The sequence below is a fragment of the Mus caroli genome, unplaced genomic scaffold, assembly GCF_978045245.1.
Source record: "Mus caroli unplaced genomic scaffold, Mus_caroli_1 scaffold_15, whole genome shotgun sequence".
NCBI classification, from domain to species: Eukaryota; Metazoa; Chordata; class Mammalia; order Rodentia; family Muridae; genus Mus; species Mus caroli.
In genome coordinates this window covers 56444631-56462540 of record NW_028227270.1, presented here as the reverse complement: position 1 = coordinate 56462540, position 17910 = coordinate 56444631, and the positions used below count along the sequence as shown (strand labels likewise).

Below are 17910 nucleotides of genomic sequence, written 5' to 3'. Positions count from 1 at the left end.
CAAAGTTGACAATGGAGCCTTCCCTTGTTCTTCCCTTCCTTACTTTCTCTGTGTATGTATTTATATACAGAATTATGTGTGTGTGCACATATACTGAATTATGTTTGTATGTGCACACATATACTGGATTATGTATGTGTGCATATATACTAAATTATGTGTGTGTATATATATACTGAATTATGTGTGTGCACAAATACTGAATTATGTGTATGTGCACATATATTGAATTATGTGTGTGCATATATACTGAATTATATATAAGTATACATATACTGAATTATGTGTGTGTGCATATACACTGAATTATGTTGTGTGCCTATTTATTGAATTATGTATGTATGTATACATACTGAAATCCTTTGTCACAGTGTACATTGCCTTTATTAGATCTTCTGTAGCTAAAATATTATTAATTTGTGTTGTGTTATATTCTAATAATTTCCATTAATGTGTAAATGTTCCTTTGAGTACTACTTTAGCTCCTTTCTAATTTTGGAAAGTAGTACTGTTTTCATTATTCTTCTCTAAATTACCCACACTTCCAATTTTGTTCTCTTTACCCAAATACTATTTAAAAGACAATTCTTAATATTTCTACATGATTATAATATTTGGTACAGAGTGAACAGCAAAGCTCTGTGTCTTTTTCTTACAGAATAATATAACCATGATGTTTTCTATGTAAAGTATTTTTAGTGTTTTGATATTTATTGTTTGGAAATATTCACTTGTTTCTTTGTTACTATGGCTGCATAGTTCTGTATTTTCTATTTAACCAAGCTTCATTACTTTGTTAAAAGCCTTAATCCTTTAGTCAAGGCAAGTTAGAAATACAGTGATCCTTTTGCTTGATGAATGTCAAGAATTCCAGCACAATTAGCAGATTTACTATGAGAATTGCCTGTATACAAACGATAGGGGCATTCCAAATAAGAATACCAACATAATGGGTTTTGCCTAAGACCTAAGTTTAACAATTGTAAAAGACCTTTGAGTTTGCCTTACTCTTTTTTGAGATGCGGACTAGACTATAAACTTTGTTTATGGCAAAGCCTATGTGTTATGGGGAAACCTTGTGACCCAATATAGTAAGGATTCCTTCAACATTTGTCACCTGGGGGCTGGAGAGGTGACTAAGTGGTTAAGAGTACTGGCTACTCTTCCAAAGGACCTAGGTTCAATTCCCAGCACCCACATGGCGGTTCCCAACTGTCTGCAACTCCTTTTTCAGGGGATCCAGTGCCCTCACATAGACATACATGCAGGCAAGACACAAATGTACAATGTAAAAATTAATAAAAACAAAACAAAACATTTGTCACCTGTAAACCTGTCCAGTGTGTCTCAGGAAATACACTATAATATTGTTTACTGAGAACAGTTTGTGGGAGGATATTAGAAACTATTTAAAAAAGAAACCTCATATCCACCAAAATTATTTATATGGCTACTGTTAAGGCGCTCAACTCTTCTGAGAAGCTCATGTCCATATGTGGATATGTACTGTCCTTTTCCTAAATACCTTTTTTATGTTAAAATCTATTCTTGAACCTAAGCTAAAATCTTTTCTTAATAAACTGCAACTCTATTTCATACTTTCTCGTCCTGAAACTTTTCTGCAGGGTAGTGAAGAATCCTGACTTCTTGTGAGTGACAGTCTCTAAAAGAGAACTCAGACTTGGACAGGTGGCAGCTGTGTCTCCTCTTCTGATATGATTTTCTTGTTTATTTCAGCAACTGAGTTCTGAGAAATCTATATTAAATTTTCTGTTATGACTAAGGTTGTTCATTAATATTGTGTTTGTATTAGTTCTCATTAATCTCTTTAAGTTTGGTTTTATAAATTTCATTTGTATATTGGTTACTCAGTTGACAAATTATTTGTTGATTTGTGAGTTCAAAATTTTACCTTATAACTTGACCCAAATAATTATAAAAAAGATAAAAATTATTTTCTGTTGTACATTTAGATAATGGTTCAATGCTGAACTGATTTTTTTGTTCATTGAAGGGAATACCTAAGATTCCATCTTTGAAATCCCTCCACCCCACAAAGCTCTAATATGTACTGTAGAATTCTACCAAATAAGTTCACTTTTGAAAAATGTGCCCAGAGGCTAGATGGATGGCTCTACACTTAGGAGAATTTACTGCTCTTGCAGAGGACCAGAGTTTGGTTCCTAGTGTACATAGCTTACAATCATTTTAACCCCAGTTCTAGGGGAACTGATGCTCTGGTCTCTATGGCTCCTGCATGCATGTGGTGCACATATGTATACAAACAGAAATTTAGGAAATATTTTTTCTTAATTTAAAAATATCTAGAGTACATTTTTATAGGGGATTCTAAGTATTGGTGGCAGAGTAAACTTTTTTGACAAGAGACTGATTCCACTAATTTTTCTTAAAATCCCTGGGCATTGCTTTTATTGATCTGATCCTTCCACTGCTTCAGTCTGTTGGGTTCTGTTATTGTTTTTATGGCTGTTTGTTTCATGATTTCTTTCTCATAGGTACAATATGGCCTTCTCAGTTCTGTGAGGGGTGGGAGTGGTATACTCATTGCTGTCTTCCTGAGCTGTTTTACTCTGCTGGGACTCCTTTCCAGGTGTCACAGCTCTGTTACAGATTGGTTTCCATATTTGTTCTTCATTTGGTTGGCAGCAGTGCATATATGTTTTCAGAGAGTCCATTTGAAGTGTCATACATTTCTTAAGTTTTGTGGGTAAGAGAATAAGTAAAATAAAGATAAAGATAATGCCAGAATCAAAACAGAATCCTGAAAGACTGATTTCAATCTCCTTGAAAAATAAACAATGAATAAATTAAATATTACAAATTATGAGTTAATAGTTTGAACTAGGGCTGTATGTGTGTGTAAGAGAGATTATTTTATATGTATTCTAAAACTTTTCAGGTATGAATAAGTCTTTGAGGAATGCATGAAATATAAGTGCCAGTGAATTCCTAAAGGAAAAGATACAAATCATGCATTTTAAGTGCTGCTTCTTGGAACGATTCCTTAAATTTAAGCTAAGTTTATACTGTAGCTTGCTTGGTCTTTACAAAATAAATCATAGTAAGTTAATTAAAAATATCATCTTGTAAGATCAAACTTTGGAGATTCTAAGAAAAATGTATAATGAAAGGGAGGTCAGTGGAGAGATAGACCAGTGGGTAAAGTACTTGCTGTGATGATAACATGAGTTTGTCCCCAGAACCTGTGTAGAAAAGTAATGTCAGTGCTGGGAAAGAGACAGGCAGATCCCAGCTTGCCAGCCAGCCAGCTTAGCCAAAAACAGCTGCCTGCTTGCATGCATGCTTGCCTGCCTGCCTCCCTGCCTGCCTCCCTGCCTGCCTCCCTGCCTGCCTTCCTTCCTTCCTTCCTTCCTTCCTTCCTTCCTTCCTTCCTTCCTTTTTTTCTTTTTATTTATTATTCACCTTTTATCCTGCTTACCGCCCCCCTCCCAGTCACCCTGTCCCACAATCCTTCCCCCTTCCCTTCTCCCCTTCTCATCTAAGCAGCTGTCCCACCCTGATCCCCCCGGGTGTATTCACACACCCAGGCTTCATGTTTCTGTGAGGTTAGGTGCTTATTCTTCCATTGAAGCCAGACAAGGCAGCCCAGCTAGAAGAACATATCCCACATACAGGCAACACCTTTTGGGATAACCCCTGCTCCATTCATTCAGGATCCACATGACTACGGAGCTGCACATTTGTTTTATATGTTCAGGGAGGCCTAGGTCCAGCCGGTATATGTTTCATTGGTTTGTGGTTCAGTCTTTGAGAGCTCCAAGGGTCCAGGTTAGTTGATTCTGTTGGTCTTCCTCTAGGGAGCCAAACAGAAAGATATTCAAAGTCAATCTTTGCCCTACACATATGCACCACACACACAGAATATTAAAATTGAAAAATGAAAAGAATTTCCTAGAAGTTAGAATGCCAGTGTAAGAAAGACATTGTATGGTACTGACCAAAAGTGCTTTCCAGTTACTTTACCGTTTGCCACCTTTTAAGCTCTTGTTGTATAGCTGACACAGTTGGAAAGTTTGTGCCTTTCTGTTGCTGGATAAAAGACTCTGGTCAGATACAGCTTGGGAAGGAAAGGGTTTACTTGTCTTACACTTCCAGGTCATAGTCTAGTATTGAAGGCCAGGAACTCACAGTGGGAACCTTGTGGCATGAATTCAACCATGGAATAACTGCTTCCTGGCTCATTCTGTCACTCACTTGCAGGTTCGTGCTTAGCTAGCTATTTTATAACCCAGGATAGCTTGCCTAAGAATGGTACAGCCCACAGTAGGCTAGGACCATCTACATCAATTAATAAAGACAGTTCCCACAGACATCCCCATAGACCAGTTTGATCTAGAAAATTCCTCAATTAAGGCTTCTCTTCGTAGATGACTCTAGGCTATGTCAAACTGACAGTTAAGGCTAAACAAAACATAAACACGAGGAAGGAGAAATAAGGAGCCAAGCGGGTTTAAGAAGGATCATTCACCGGAGTTTGCATTGCAAATGGTGATGCTTCTGTGAAAATCCTTATGTATACATCTTATCAACTTCTGGAGTGACAAGTGTGGGTTAAATTCTTAGCACTGCAGTTGTAAGGGTAGAACTACTGGAACTGTAGAAAACTCCTGAGTACACAGATGGAGTTTGTACCCAGGATTTTCATCTTGTAATATACAAAATTTAACGAGAGGCATCATAATCAGACATAGCATTTTGAGCCTTGACTTTGTATTCGAAAGTGGGAGAAAAATTAAATTGTAAGGTAAACTACAATAGCAAAAGGTATGTGAAGTGAAGCCAGATGGGAAGGTGCTCCTGTGCTTAGTGAATGGGGTAAGGAGTTAGTTTCAGCTAGACTTTTGTTTTCTTCTTTCTCTTTACAAACACGGTCACATACTCTGTTTCTTTCAGGTCATAAGTGGCCTGATGAAACATTACACAAAACCTTTCATTTTATGCTGTTTTATTACTTCATCTCTTGAGAGTGGGCAAGTATAAACCTTTAGAAAAGTTTATCAATAATCCTCTTATACATAATAACCTAGGAGTATTGGTCATAAAGAAAAGTAAGAACATAAAAAAGTGTTAGTAGTTGATGAGAATGATATTCAGTGTTAGAAACAAAAAGTGGAGCCTCCAAGCACAACTGTGAAAACTAGATTGCTCTACTTGAAAGCTGAATTAATCCACTTTCTGTCACTGTGACAAATTACCAGATATAAGTAACTTAAAAGAATGAGAAGTTTATTTTGGCTCTTAGTTTTAGAGGTTTTGGTCCATGACCAGTTGTCTTGGCTTTATAGCCTGTGGCAAGGCAGTAAGTACATCATGATAGGAATATGTGGCAGAGGAAGCTGTTCTTTCATGGAGGACAAAGTGAAAAAGATAGGAGAGATGTTCTCCAAGGGCATTGAATCATGTCCCAATTCACAATAGTTCAATTTCTCTTCACAAGGCTCGCCATCTCCCTGAGAACCAAAAGCCTTTTCCACACATGCCTTTGGGGAACATTTCATATCCAGACTGTAGCTTATCTCTAAATAGCTAGAAGTTCAGTAGAGAACAGGGGATAGAGGTAATAAGTGTCAAGTCTTGAGACTTAGCTGTGAAGAAGAGCCTGGTAGCCAAAGATGTGCAGTGGAGAAAACATGCTCTATCTTGTTTCAGTTTGATTTTTGTTTTGTTTTGTTTTTTTTTTATAGAAGATATGCCAGTTGATAAAAGTTGTCCTTTATAAAAATAAAGCTGTCGTGTGGGGAAGGCTGGGGCCAAATTTACCGTGTTGATTCCAGACTGATAGAAAGACAGATGGGAGCTACTGAGTAGAATCAAACTGTGTTGTCTTTGAAGAACATAAACAGTTAACCTGTAGTCAAAGGTGGGAAGGCAGGGTATGTGGAAATAAACACAGGTAAAGTTACTAACAGAAAGCTAAGTAGAGGTCCTCTGCTTGCTCCAGTTTTCCAGTTTTTCGTGCCTTTGACTGATAGAGTCTGAGAAAAAGGGACTAGGGAAGAGAAGAAAGGGACCCAGAAGACGGTTCAGAGAAGGATGCTGCCCATTTGTTGGGATCCTAATGTTGCTGTTCTCTCTCTTAGAGAGTTAACTTTTCTCTTCTTCAGTGCCTTTAAGGATAGAAATGAAAAATAACTATTCCTTTCAGTGGGTTATCTTGTTTGTTCTAACAAAAAACTAATTAAGCAAAGAATATTTTTGAAGATTTTTTTGCCCACATTTAGCAAACCAATTAGTTGTATTAATTGCTTACTTATAGCATCAAAATCAAACAGTGGAACTATTGATACTGTGCCATTTCATGTTGGAGTTCTTATTAAAAATGTGGATGCTTTTCTTCCTGTTTTTAGATGTTCTTAATAGTCGCTCCTCTTTCTGTCCTCTACAACTGGAAGGATGAACTGGATACCTGGGGATATTTCAGAGTTACTGTTTTACACGGTAGCAAAAAAGACAATGAGCTGCTTCGTTTAAAGCAGAGGAAATGTGAAATTGCTCTGACGACCTATGAAACACTGCGCTTGTGTCTGGAGGAGCTTAACAGGTAAACTCATGAGAGCAGTGATGTCAGTGTGCTGCCAGCATCAGTCATGTGCATCTTTATATCGTGGCTCAAAACTCAAGCTCCTTTAGCCTGATTTCCATGTCAGGGTTGTAAACCATAGTGTGACAGCTGACTCCATCTGCACAGCTTCCCACCACTTCAGATTGTAATTCTTAAACTCAGAACAGGACTCCTTTCTAACAAGTGCATTTTAGAGAGTGGAAAGATTTGTCCCAAGTTCCATGTACAGCACTTTGCATAGGTCATGCCTACAACAACATTGAAAACCACTTAGAACATTTTGGTCTGCACCTTAGATCAGTAGCACACCCCTGATGAATTTCCAGCAGGTTATGGAGAAAAAAGCTCCTATTGGCATGTTGAGCCATGTCGATGGAAGAAAACCAATTAAGAGATTTTTTTTCTGACCTAGTTTTTGCCCAAATTCCCAGTTTAAGTGTATAGGTCCCAATGTTAGAATGTAATCAAGCTTAAAGATGTGATTAAGAAAAAACTGGGCTGTTTACATAGGATTATAAGTCAAAATGAGGTGTCCTTACTAGATAACAGACAAGTACCATGAGCATAAAAGCAGAGGGGACATGTGAGTTACCTAATAAGTCTTTTTAAGTTCTAAAATACCATGGTTTTAACTAGTATGAATTATAGTCAGTGAAAGAGAGAGTGGCAGAAAACTACCTTAAAAGTGATTCTTTCACATCAGCTAAAATGCCCTGGCATGAGATCACACAGATGTACTCATGAATAAAATATAGCGAGATGAGATGGTACATAGCCAAAACCTTACCTGCTCTGGAGCTGAGGTGAGAGGATCATGAATTTAAGGCCAGCATGAACAAACATAATGGGGCCTGTGCTCAAAAATAACAACAAAAAATATATACTAAAAAGCACATGCTACAAAGCTATGTAGATTTGGATAAGTCATCTCATCTAGAAAATGCCAGGATGAATTGGATCGCTTTTGGGCTATTCAAACATAGGTGGAAAGTTTCCATTAGAATTAACCTAATGAGGTACAGTAATCAAGAGTGATTTTTTACAGGTAGTTTTAGCTTCCATTTCTACAGATTCCACATGGCTAGAAAAATGTGTCTATAACAAATTGATGATTTTCCTAAACAACTCAGTATATTTTATATAGCATTTACACTGTGGAGGGTATTACACATTACATAGGTTATTTGAAGAATACAGGAAGATATATGTAGATTATCTGCTGATACTGTGTCATTTTATGTAAGAGACTGGAACTTCCACATACTTTGGTCCCTGAACCAATCCTCAGATACTAAGGGGTACCTTTTATAGTGCCGTGAATATTGACCTAACATACTTAGATTTTTCTGTAAAGGTCAAGTAGTAAATATTTTGAGGCTATATATAGTTTCTGTGGAATATTCTTTTTTATTTTTCAACTTACTAAAAATATGAAATTATTCTTAGTTTGTTGACCATGCAAAACTATTCACATTCTGGTTTTAGCCCAACAGCCACAGTTGCTGACACCTGTTTTGAAAAATGAATACCTGAGCTCAACCCCTATCCCAAGCAAGGGAGAACACATTTGTATGATCCCAGCTGTCCTCCTCCTTACAGGCCAACATTCTGCAGTTCTCACCATGAACACGCATCTTGACTCCTGTCACCACAGACTGTTTCAGGCTATCCCAGAGAATTCCATCAATGCAGTTCAGCTGAAAGTTTCCTCATTCATCTTTGCCCAACACGTTTTTAAGATTCCTCTGAACCATTCACCAAATCACTAATTATTTTTTTAGATGTTGAGTTGTATTCCATCTTATGAGTATGTTCCTCTTTTTGTTACCCATTCATTTGAAATTAGTTATTTAATTTGTTTCCTAGTTCATTATTAGTACAAGTAAAATGTCAAGAAATATGTTTATGGAAGCCCTTTTTGACATATGGTTTTTATTTTTGTTGGGTAGATAAATGAGAGTGTCTATTTTAGTTTAGAGTAAGTACAGGTTTAAATGGAAAAAACTGCAAACCTGTTTTCCATAGTGATTATGCCGCTGTACTTTAACGGAATTGTATAAGGGCTCTGTAGCTTCATAGTCTCACCTATATTAGCATTGTGAGTCTTTTCGTTTTTACTCAATTTAGGGAGATATAGTACATGACATCATGATAGGAATTATATCTTTATAATACATGTGCCCCTGAAAAGTTTACTCTACAGTTGCTAGGTAGTGTTCTCTAAGTGTCAAGAAGCCTAGATTGATCTGTGTAGTTTTGAATGTTTTCTGCTGATTTTCTTTGGGGTTGGATTATAATTTCTGAGATGAGATTTGAAATCACATAGTTATTTATATCTCCTCAGTTCTGTAACTTTAAGTACTATATTTTTAAGTTCTATTTCTAGGTTTACATGCAGTTTCAAATTTTAATTTTTTTCTGATGGGTTAATTTTTAAAAATACCTCTTAATTTTTATATCTTATAGTCATTTATGTAATATTAATAAACTTGCAACAGTCCTCTAATGCCTACTGTGTATTATAGTTTTTCCACCCTTTTATTGCAACATTTTCTTTATTTTTTTAGTGACTTTCTTTACAAGTAGAGTTTAGTTGAACTGTGATTTTTTTTTTAATGTCTATTCTGACAGTCTTTGCATTTGTGAGGTAGATATTTAGACCATTCATATTTAATGCAGCATGGGTAAACTTAAATTTTACTAGGTAGGCTTTGGTTGTGATTTTTTTACTGTTTTATGGATTCTGGCAAAAGACAATACTCTTGGTTTTGGAGAGATTATTAAGTAATCTGTCCAAGCTTACACAGTCAAGTCAGTGGTCGACATGAGGTTTTAACATTAATTACCAATTTAACTCCAGACCTCTGGGTTAAACCAGCATGTTATCTGAAAACTAGATGTTATGCAATAAGATAAATGTAATAAATTATCTTATAGCCACATTTTAATTGTTTACCTGTCCTTTTAGAGTGTGCTCCTTAACATAGATTTCATATTTAACTTCTATGTTTCAATGCTTATTGTATTTTAATATGTATTTGCTAAAGAAAGATTTAAGTGGTTATTTTATGTGACATAAGTATTAAGAGTTTCAAAAATTATATAATTGTAAACCATGTATTTATAAAAGTAGAGAAATGAGGACATTCCTTTTTTGTTACTAGTTCAAATGTCTTTGTTTTGATATACTTTAAATGTTTTATATTAGATCTGAGTGAGTACTATTTTGTGCATTTGATACTCTGTATATTTATAATAAATAATCCACAGAGTAGACAAATGCATAGCATACTGTCATTGAATAATATATAATTATTACTATTATATTCATTATATTTTATGAAGTATTAATAGATTTAAATATGTATAAAAAGCCAAATAAGGCTGCATTTTTTTGTGCACTCTTTCTAACCTGTACCTTGAGCTCTTAACAGATACTACTCAGTCAGGCTGTCTGTCTTGTCTGTCTCTCTGTCTCTCCTTTGCCCATCCTCCCCACTCCCCCACTTTGTTCAGTTTTGCTTAGTTTTCAAATAGTTTCTTCTTACCCAGGCTAGCTAGACTTTCTGTATACCTCAGGCAGGCCTTAAAATCATTTGGGGGGGGGGTACAATTTTTATAAAAAATTTTTATTGGTTATTTTATTTACATTTCAAATGTTATTCCCCTTCCTGGTTTTCCCTTCACAAACTCCCTAGCCCAACTTCCCTCTCCCCTACTTCTATGAGCGTGCTCCCCAACCACCCCTCCACTCCCTCACCGCCCTAGCATTCTCCCATGTTGGGGCATCAAGACTTCATAGGACCAAGGGCCTCCTCTCTCATTGATGCCAAATAAGACCATCCTCTGCTACATATGCAGCTGGAGCCTTTGGCCTTAAGTTCTTGATATTCCTACCTCCACTTCCCGAGTGGTGGGATTACAAGTGTAATCTAACTTTTATATCCACATCTCTAACAACATATTTATGCTACAATTTTTAAAGATTTTTGTGTATCATCTGTCATTTTCTTGGGGGAAAATTAAGATTTTGCCATACTTTGCCTTTTTATTTCTTTATATGAGAAATTTTTCACGTATGTATTGTAGAGTGAGAATCATTATTTTTGAACTTCTTAAACAAATGGTTGGGTATTTATGTGACTCTAGTTTCCTGAGTCATCCAGTATTCCCACTCCCTAACTTTTTAAGAACTACACAAGTGCATAAAAGTGCTCCTTGGCTTGCTCTGCTGCTGCTTACAGACCATTTTCTCTGTTTCTCTAAGTCATCTTGTCTATCTTCTTTCCATTTCTTCCTTTCTGTGTTCTAGAAAGGTTCTATCTTTTTGTACCTTTAAATTAAGGAATCTGTAGAAAAGTTGGACAAATGTGTACGAGAATTTATCTACTTAACAGTTAGAACCCATAGATCTTTTTATGTATGCATGTGTGTGCATTCATGCATGTGTGTCTGTGTGCGTGCATGTGTGTGTAAGCATGCATGTGTGTTCACATATTATACACATATAAATATACACATTGTCTAAGTACACTAGTAAGTGACTTCATTAAGTTTCACATAGCATGACAGCTTGAGCCCATATTTTAATTTTGTTATGTATCTAAATTAGTGTCCTTTATACCTCATTATTTTTATCTTATGGGTAGGTGACTTGGTAAAGTGCTTGCTATGAAGCATGAGGACCTAACTTTGATTCTGTAGAACCCACTGAAAATTGTGGCACACATCTGTAGGTTGAGAATCCCCTACCTAGCTCATCTCACCTAATTGGCCAACTCCAGACCAGGGAGAGAGCCTGTCTCCAAAAAAAACCCAATGTGGACAGGACCTAAGGTGTAATACCTTCTGAAGTTGACCTCTGTCCTTCACATGGCATGTGCACACATGTGTACCTATACAGATGGGTACTTATATACATACATACATTCACAAAGAAAAGGAGTAAAAAAAATTAAAAGATTAGGGGAAAACACAAAGCAATTAAAATTTCTTTAATTATCCTTAAGAAGCAGGATTCAGTAAAGGTTTGTATCATGACTTTAGTTATTAAGTCTTTTATACTCACCTGATGTTGAGTGACCCCATTTATAATTTGAATTTCAATAAAGCTTTGTTACATGCAGGTTGACATTGTTGTCAAGAATGCTTTATATGGCAGTGAACTTCACATTTGTCACTTTGGGGAGTTCCATGTTGTTCATTGTTAATGACACTAAATTTACCTATTGGGTAAGAAAGGAAGCATTCATATAATATCTTCAAAATACAGTCTTTTCTTGACCATAGCAAAGCTATAAAGCAACATTTTAAATATTTTGATCCTTGTGTCCATTATGTAGATGTTTTGGCATGTGAAATTTATCCTTAGTTGAATTCATTTATCTTATTGGGTCTTATAGCATAATCTGCTTTTGTAGTTTATCACTTTCTTTATCTTATTAATGGTATACTTCTATAAAGAGTCTCATTGGTTAGGAATTAGATACAACTTTAACTTAAAGCAAGGTAATAAATGTCGGATTGCATTGGAATAAGAAGTTAAACCAGTGAGCAAGTCTACAGTGATAGCGGTTGACCCTTCTTTCCTTTTCTCCTGAGCTGTAGACATGCTTATTTGCAATGTGTATGTTCTCAGAGTTGAACTGATTGCCTATCTTTTGATTAGGATGTTGAGCTGTAGTAGCATATAGTCCATATGCAGATGTTTTATCTGATTATATTTTGTAGATGTTTTCTCTCAGTCTCTTTCATTTTCTAAAAGGTGTCTTCAGAACGGCAAAAGTCTGTAACTTTGACAACATTCAATTTATCACAAAAACTTCTGAGAAGTTTGTGTCTGACTAGAATCAGGAAAATTGATCTGTTTTATAAATTTTATTGCTTTTTAAATATTTAGATTTGTAATATATCTTAGGTTCACTTTTATGTATGGTATCGGTTTTTTTCCCTTTAAGTTCTAAATGTTTATTTATTCAATATTTTGTACCCAATTGTAATTGTTATTTTTGATCTTTCAATATTCTAATTAGACTGGCTCCTGTTCTTGACATTTATCGTGGGTTGGGCTCTTAAGCATTTCTGCCATGTTCCTGAACAAACCATCCTCCATTGATGCACAGCAATCACTGCGAACCTTTTTTGTAAACAGTGTTTATAACAAGTTTCAAGAAGCACTGAGGTTTATATTGATGCTTTTCATTCCTATTTAATGTATAGTTTGTTTCTTTGATGTGTCTGTTTTTGGCTTTTTGCTTAAAGGAGGAATTGTCATTTAATGATGCTTAAATTTTTTCCAGCATTATCAAATATGCTCTCTAAAGCAGTTATAGTATCATATACATTTTATTGGGGCTTACAAAATGATGTCTTTTCTCATTTCTTATGTTTTCTATATTTTTATCAGTGATGTTCTGTGACTCAGGGCCACTTAGCCAGATGAGAGTTCAGTGGGATCAGCAAAGGATGAAGGGGTTAGGGATTTCTAAGAAATTGCTGTGTAAATGTCTAAAGTAAGGAAATTTTCTGTTTCTTCCTTCCACTCGTCCCCGTTTCTCTTATAGTTTGGAATGGTCAGCTATTATTGTAGATGAAGCTCATAGAATCAAGAATCCAAAAGCCCGAGTTACAGAAGTTATGAAGGCTGTGAAGTGTAAGGTCCGCATTGGCCTCACTGGTACTATCCTTCAGAACAACATGAAGGAGCTGTGGTGTGTCATGGACTGGTGAGTGTATGGACGTTTCAAGGATAGTGTTTAGATGAATGCTGCCTGTTTTCTGATTGTTGGTTCTTTAAATTACAGCCCTTCGTCCAGAAACGTGATCACTTAACTGTTTACAGAAATACCCATTCTCAACAGGTTTCAGGTTCAAAGTCCTGTGAGAAATCTTAGCACGCTATTGTTGATCCCAGGGTAATACATGCTGAATTACTAGTCCATCGTCTTCAATTATAAACAGTCTTAAAGAAGGAATGCTGTTTTCCTGAGTCTTGTTTTTAATTGTTATTAAGTAAGCCACTGAATATATCCCTTATAATCAATAGAATTTAATTCTTTTCTTTTTAGATAAATTAGTAACTCTTAAATTTTTCTTACTGCCTTTGTGAAGGGCTGTGCCAGGACTTTTAGGTAGCAGGATTCACTTCAAGAAGCAATTTTCTGACCCAGTGGAACATGGCCAGAGACACACAGCAACAAAAAGAGAACTTGCTACTGGTCGAAAAGCTATGCACAGGCTTGCAAAAAAGATGTCTGGCTGTTTTCTCAGGCGTACCAAGACTCTTATCAAGGGTCAGCTGCCTAAGAAAGAAGACCGGGTGAGAACTGTGTTTGCATATATTATTAATTCCTTGTCACATCTTGTTTTTTTTCTGAAAAGCATTGCATTTCTTTTTAGGGTTACTATTGTAGAATTAGTTTGTTATGTGTGGGATTTCAGAAAACATGAATTGAGCTCAGTTTTATTTTTTTCCTAATTTTACCAACCTGATCGCTAATAGACCTATTATTAGTACATGTGTTTGCTAGCTTTCTATTACCATGACATATTCTGGAGATAAATCACTATACAAAGAAGAAAGGTTTACCTTGGTTTTATAGGTTTTAGTCTATGGTTCCTTGTACCTGTGGCTCATGGGAAAACATGGTGAACAAGCTCTTACCTCACAATGTTGGGGAGGAAAAAAGAGACAGGAAGGGGTCAGGAACCCAGTGTCCCCTTCAGGGACACGGTCTCACTGAACTTGGTTCCTTGTGAAGGCTCCACCACCTCCCATTGGTGCCAAAGGCCATCAAGCTGGATTTTTGACTTGTGGACCTATGGGCAGCCTTTGGGATCCAAGCCATGACAGTATCATCTAACACACATCTTAAGCTAGGTATAGTGACTTACACTTTTAATCTCAGTACCAAAAGCAGAGGTAGGTGGATCTCTGAGTTCAGGCTAGCCAAGTCTACACAGTAAAACTCTTTCTCAGAAAACAAAACAAAACAAAACCAGACCAAATCTTTATGTCTTATCAAGGCTTTTGATTCATTTCTGCCTTAAGGAAGTAGGGAGAGCTTCCCTTTGTATTGAGTTTTTTCTTCACACACACAGTACTGCTCAGTGTGTTCTGACATCTTAATTCTAGTTATAGGACTAAAGTGGTTAAGACCTTTTTCTTCTACATTGGCTTTATGTGAAATGCTGTTTGTAGTTATGCTACTGACCCAATTTTTAACTGGTAAGAAAATAATATTGTTACTGTTTTGAGAAAATTGAAGTTGTCTAGGATTTTTTTTTAACATTTCCTTGATTGTTTAACCTTGTGATTCTTAATAGTTCTAGCAGTAGAATAAAGATTCTGTAAATTATTATGAGCCAAATCTAACTCGTGCTGTGGTGATAGTATCAAATGTACTCTAATCTTAGGATACCTTATAAAAATAGATTTGAAAATAAAGGCTGGTACTGGTGTGGAGGTGGAGAAAATTGATAATATGTGACTTGATATTTATCTAAAGCAAATATTATGCTAGAGTACTTTATGAACCTCTGTTTTTTAAAATGTTGCATGCAGAGGTGTGTGTGTATGTACAAGCATGTGTGTGCAATCTGTTAAGTAAGAATAATACAAATAAATACATCAAGCGAGAACTTTGCCTAAAGATTTAGAACTTGGGCTCTGACTCTTCCAGTTAAAGGTTTCCTCAGTTGAGCAGCCCACTGAGACCAGTGTTGTTTAAGTGAAACCAATGGTGTCAGATGGGCTTCACATGGTTGCTCTGAAATGCATGACACGTAAGAAATGCTTAGTAACTGTTAGTGTTGAGTACTAACATAGTAAATGCACTGTATATCTAGTCACTGACTGTTATCTTCTGTGTTCTTCTGCTGTTACGTACTTACGTACTTTTATATTCATGACTAAGCATCAAGGAGTAATTATATTTTGTAGACATGTTTTTTAAATTGTAGCATTGTTTTTAAAGACATTCCTATATTCACTGAATGCATACTTTTTTGTAATACTCTCCCATTGTATTTATATAAATATTTATTAGAAATACTTAAAAATAAGGAAATACTGTTCCTTATTGCTCACATTTTTATGGCCTGATATAAATAAATTTGATTTTGACACTGGTTACATACATGTCTAGAAGAATTTTATTAATTTTTAGTGCTGCCAGAAGTAAGAGGGAAATTGTGTTCTTTATAACTTGGCAGAATTGTTTTGTTATAATATTTTGTACTTGAATTTGGATATACAATAGAAAATTATGTTTGCTTTTGCATATATTTAATTATTTTCCTCACTAATTTTAGAATATATAGCAAGATACTCAAAGCAAGCAGCTAACATATTATGAAATTTTTAGCATTTTTGTCAGTTTTTCAGTATTCAGTAACGTTTATAATTTATACTAATGTTCTAAATCTTTTGTTTTACCTTATTGTGATTTGTTTCCATGATAAACTGATAGAAATGTCTAAGGAGACCCACAATATACTGAGAATGTATAAGGAAGCCACATTATTTGTTTTTCATGTAATTTTTTTCCTTTAAGAGCAAACAAGAACAAACGATAAGGTTTACTTATATGTACAGTATCAAGTGGGATGAGGAGGAAAGGTGACTGTCATAAACACAGAAGCAGGGGTAGTGTGGGTGATAGCACTGTTGCCCTTGTCAAATCCAGTGCCCGTTGTGATGATTTTTCTCATCACTACAGGAATCCTAATAATTGTCCTCTCCTTTGTGTACAGATGGTGTATTGTTCTTTGACAGACTTCCAGAAAGCTGTCTACCAAACAGTGTTAGAAACAGAAGATGTGGCTCTGATCCTCACATCCTCTCAGCCTTGTACCTGTGGCAGTGGCCAGAAGCGCAGAAAGTGTTGTTACAAGGCAAGCATTTCCATTCATCTCTACAGTTTGCTCTTGTGTCAGTGACACCACTTTTCTTCATTTCTTTAACTTCAGAAGTAGTGTTTTTAAAAAGTTATCCAGGGGCTAAGCCTGACAGCTTAGTCTGATCCCCAGAGCCCACCTGGGGTGCATTAAAAGGTTCTGTGATCCCACCACTCCCTCACAAGATCTGAGTGTGAATGGAGAATCCTGGGAGCTTATGGTTCAGTAAGAGAACCTGCTTCTAAACAGGTAGAAAGCAGGAACTGGCTCTTGAAAGTAACCCCCTGGGGCTGGAGAGATGGCTCAGCAGTTAAGACCACTGACTGCTCTTCTATTCCTGAGTTCAATTCCCAGCAACCACATGGTGGCTCATAACCATCTGTAATAGTATCTGATGCCCTCTTCCGGTGTGCCTGATGACAGAGACATGTACTCACATACATAAAATAAATAAATAAATCTTTTTTAAACAAGGTTATCCTCTGGCCTTCAGATGCATGCCATAGCACATACATGCCTGCATCACATACATACGCATTTGTAAACACAACTTACCAATAATGTTTTACAATGCTTAAGAACCACATACAAAATACAATATTCAAATAGCTATAAAACATAGTTTAGAAACTAAACTTCAAATTGGTATCTTCTTACTTCATATTAGTAAGTAGTCTACTTTTGTCTTAATTTTTCTTTTCTTTTCACAAATTTCCCACCACTGCTTGTAAGAATGATTCACTGCTTGCTGGGAAGATGTGACTACTAGTCACAGTGTCCATTTAGTAGAGATTTGGGTTAATAGAACAAAATGCTTTTTAAGGGATAGTCACTTGTTTTTCTATCTGCTCTTTATATTTCTTGCTCTTTTTTTTTTTAACCTCTTCTGTCACATATCTGTGATGATTACAGGGACCCTATGTATTTATTCAGATTGCTTTTTATTCTACCTAAGTGGTTTTGCTGTTTTCAATCATTTCCATTCCCAGTTAGTTTTGTTATCAGATTATGGGGCCATAACCTGTTCCACAAGTCAGGTCTGGCTACTCATCAGTAATACAATTTAAAAAGCAAAATTAAAAATGGAAAGCAGAAAAAGGAGATTTGTTCAGCTCAGATATGTTGGGAAGAGGGACAAGGGTCCAGCAGATTCCTCAAGCCCATCTTCAGGGTCCAGAAGGGAGATCAAGTTTAAATAGAAGGCAGAGGATGTACACATGTACGCAGTGTCAGTCAAAGTGAGTTCCCGCCCACCACTGATTCATCAGTGCCTGGGCTTCAGTCTGTGATGTGATTTGACAAGTTAGAACTGTGTGAGATTCCTGGGGGAATTCCCATTTTCTTGTATTCCATTGTTTCAATAGTCTGATAGATTGAGAGACAAGTATTTCTTTAGAATATGTTCATTT

At 36.1% G+C, this 17910-nt stretch overlaps 1 protein-coding gene across 2 annotated transcripts in view; it reads left to right on the top strand.

The window, feature by feature from the left end:
• The window catches only part of Ercc6l2 (ERCC excision repair 6 like 2), a 95035-nt gene that overhangs the window by 13853 nt on the left and 63272 nt on the right, over positions 1-17910 (top strand). For both annotated transcript variants that reach the window (XM_021180506.3, XM_029468330.2), the window contains 4 exons: positions 6390-6583; positions 13168-13329; positions 13715-13922; positions 16358-16498. In XM_021180506.3, coding sequence (XP_021036165.2) covers positions 6390-6583; positions 13168-13329; positions 13715-13922; positions 16358-16498 — 705 coding nt within the window. The remainder of the gene's footprint in view (positions 1-6389; positions 6584-13167; positions 13330-13714; positions 13923-16357; positions 16499-17910) is intronic.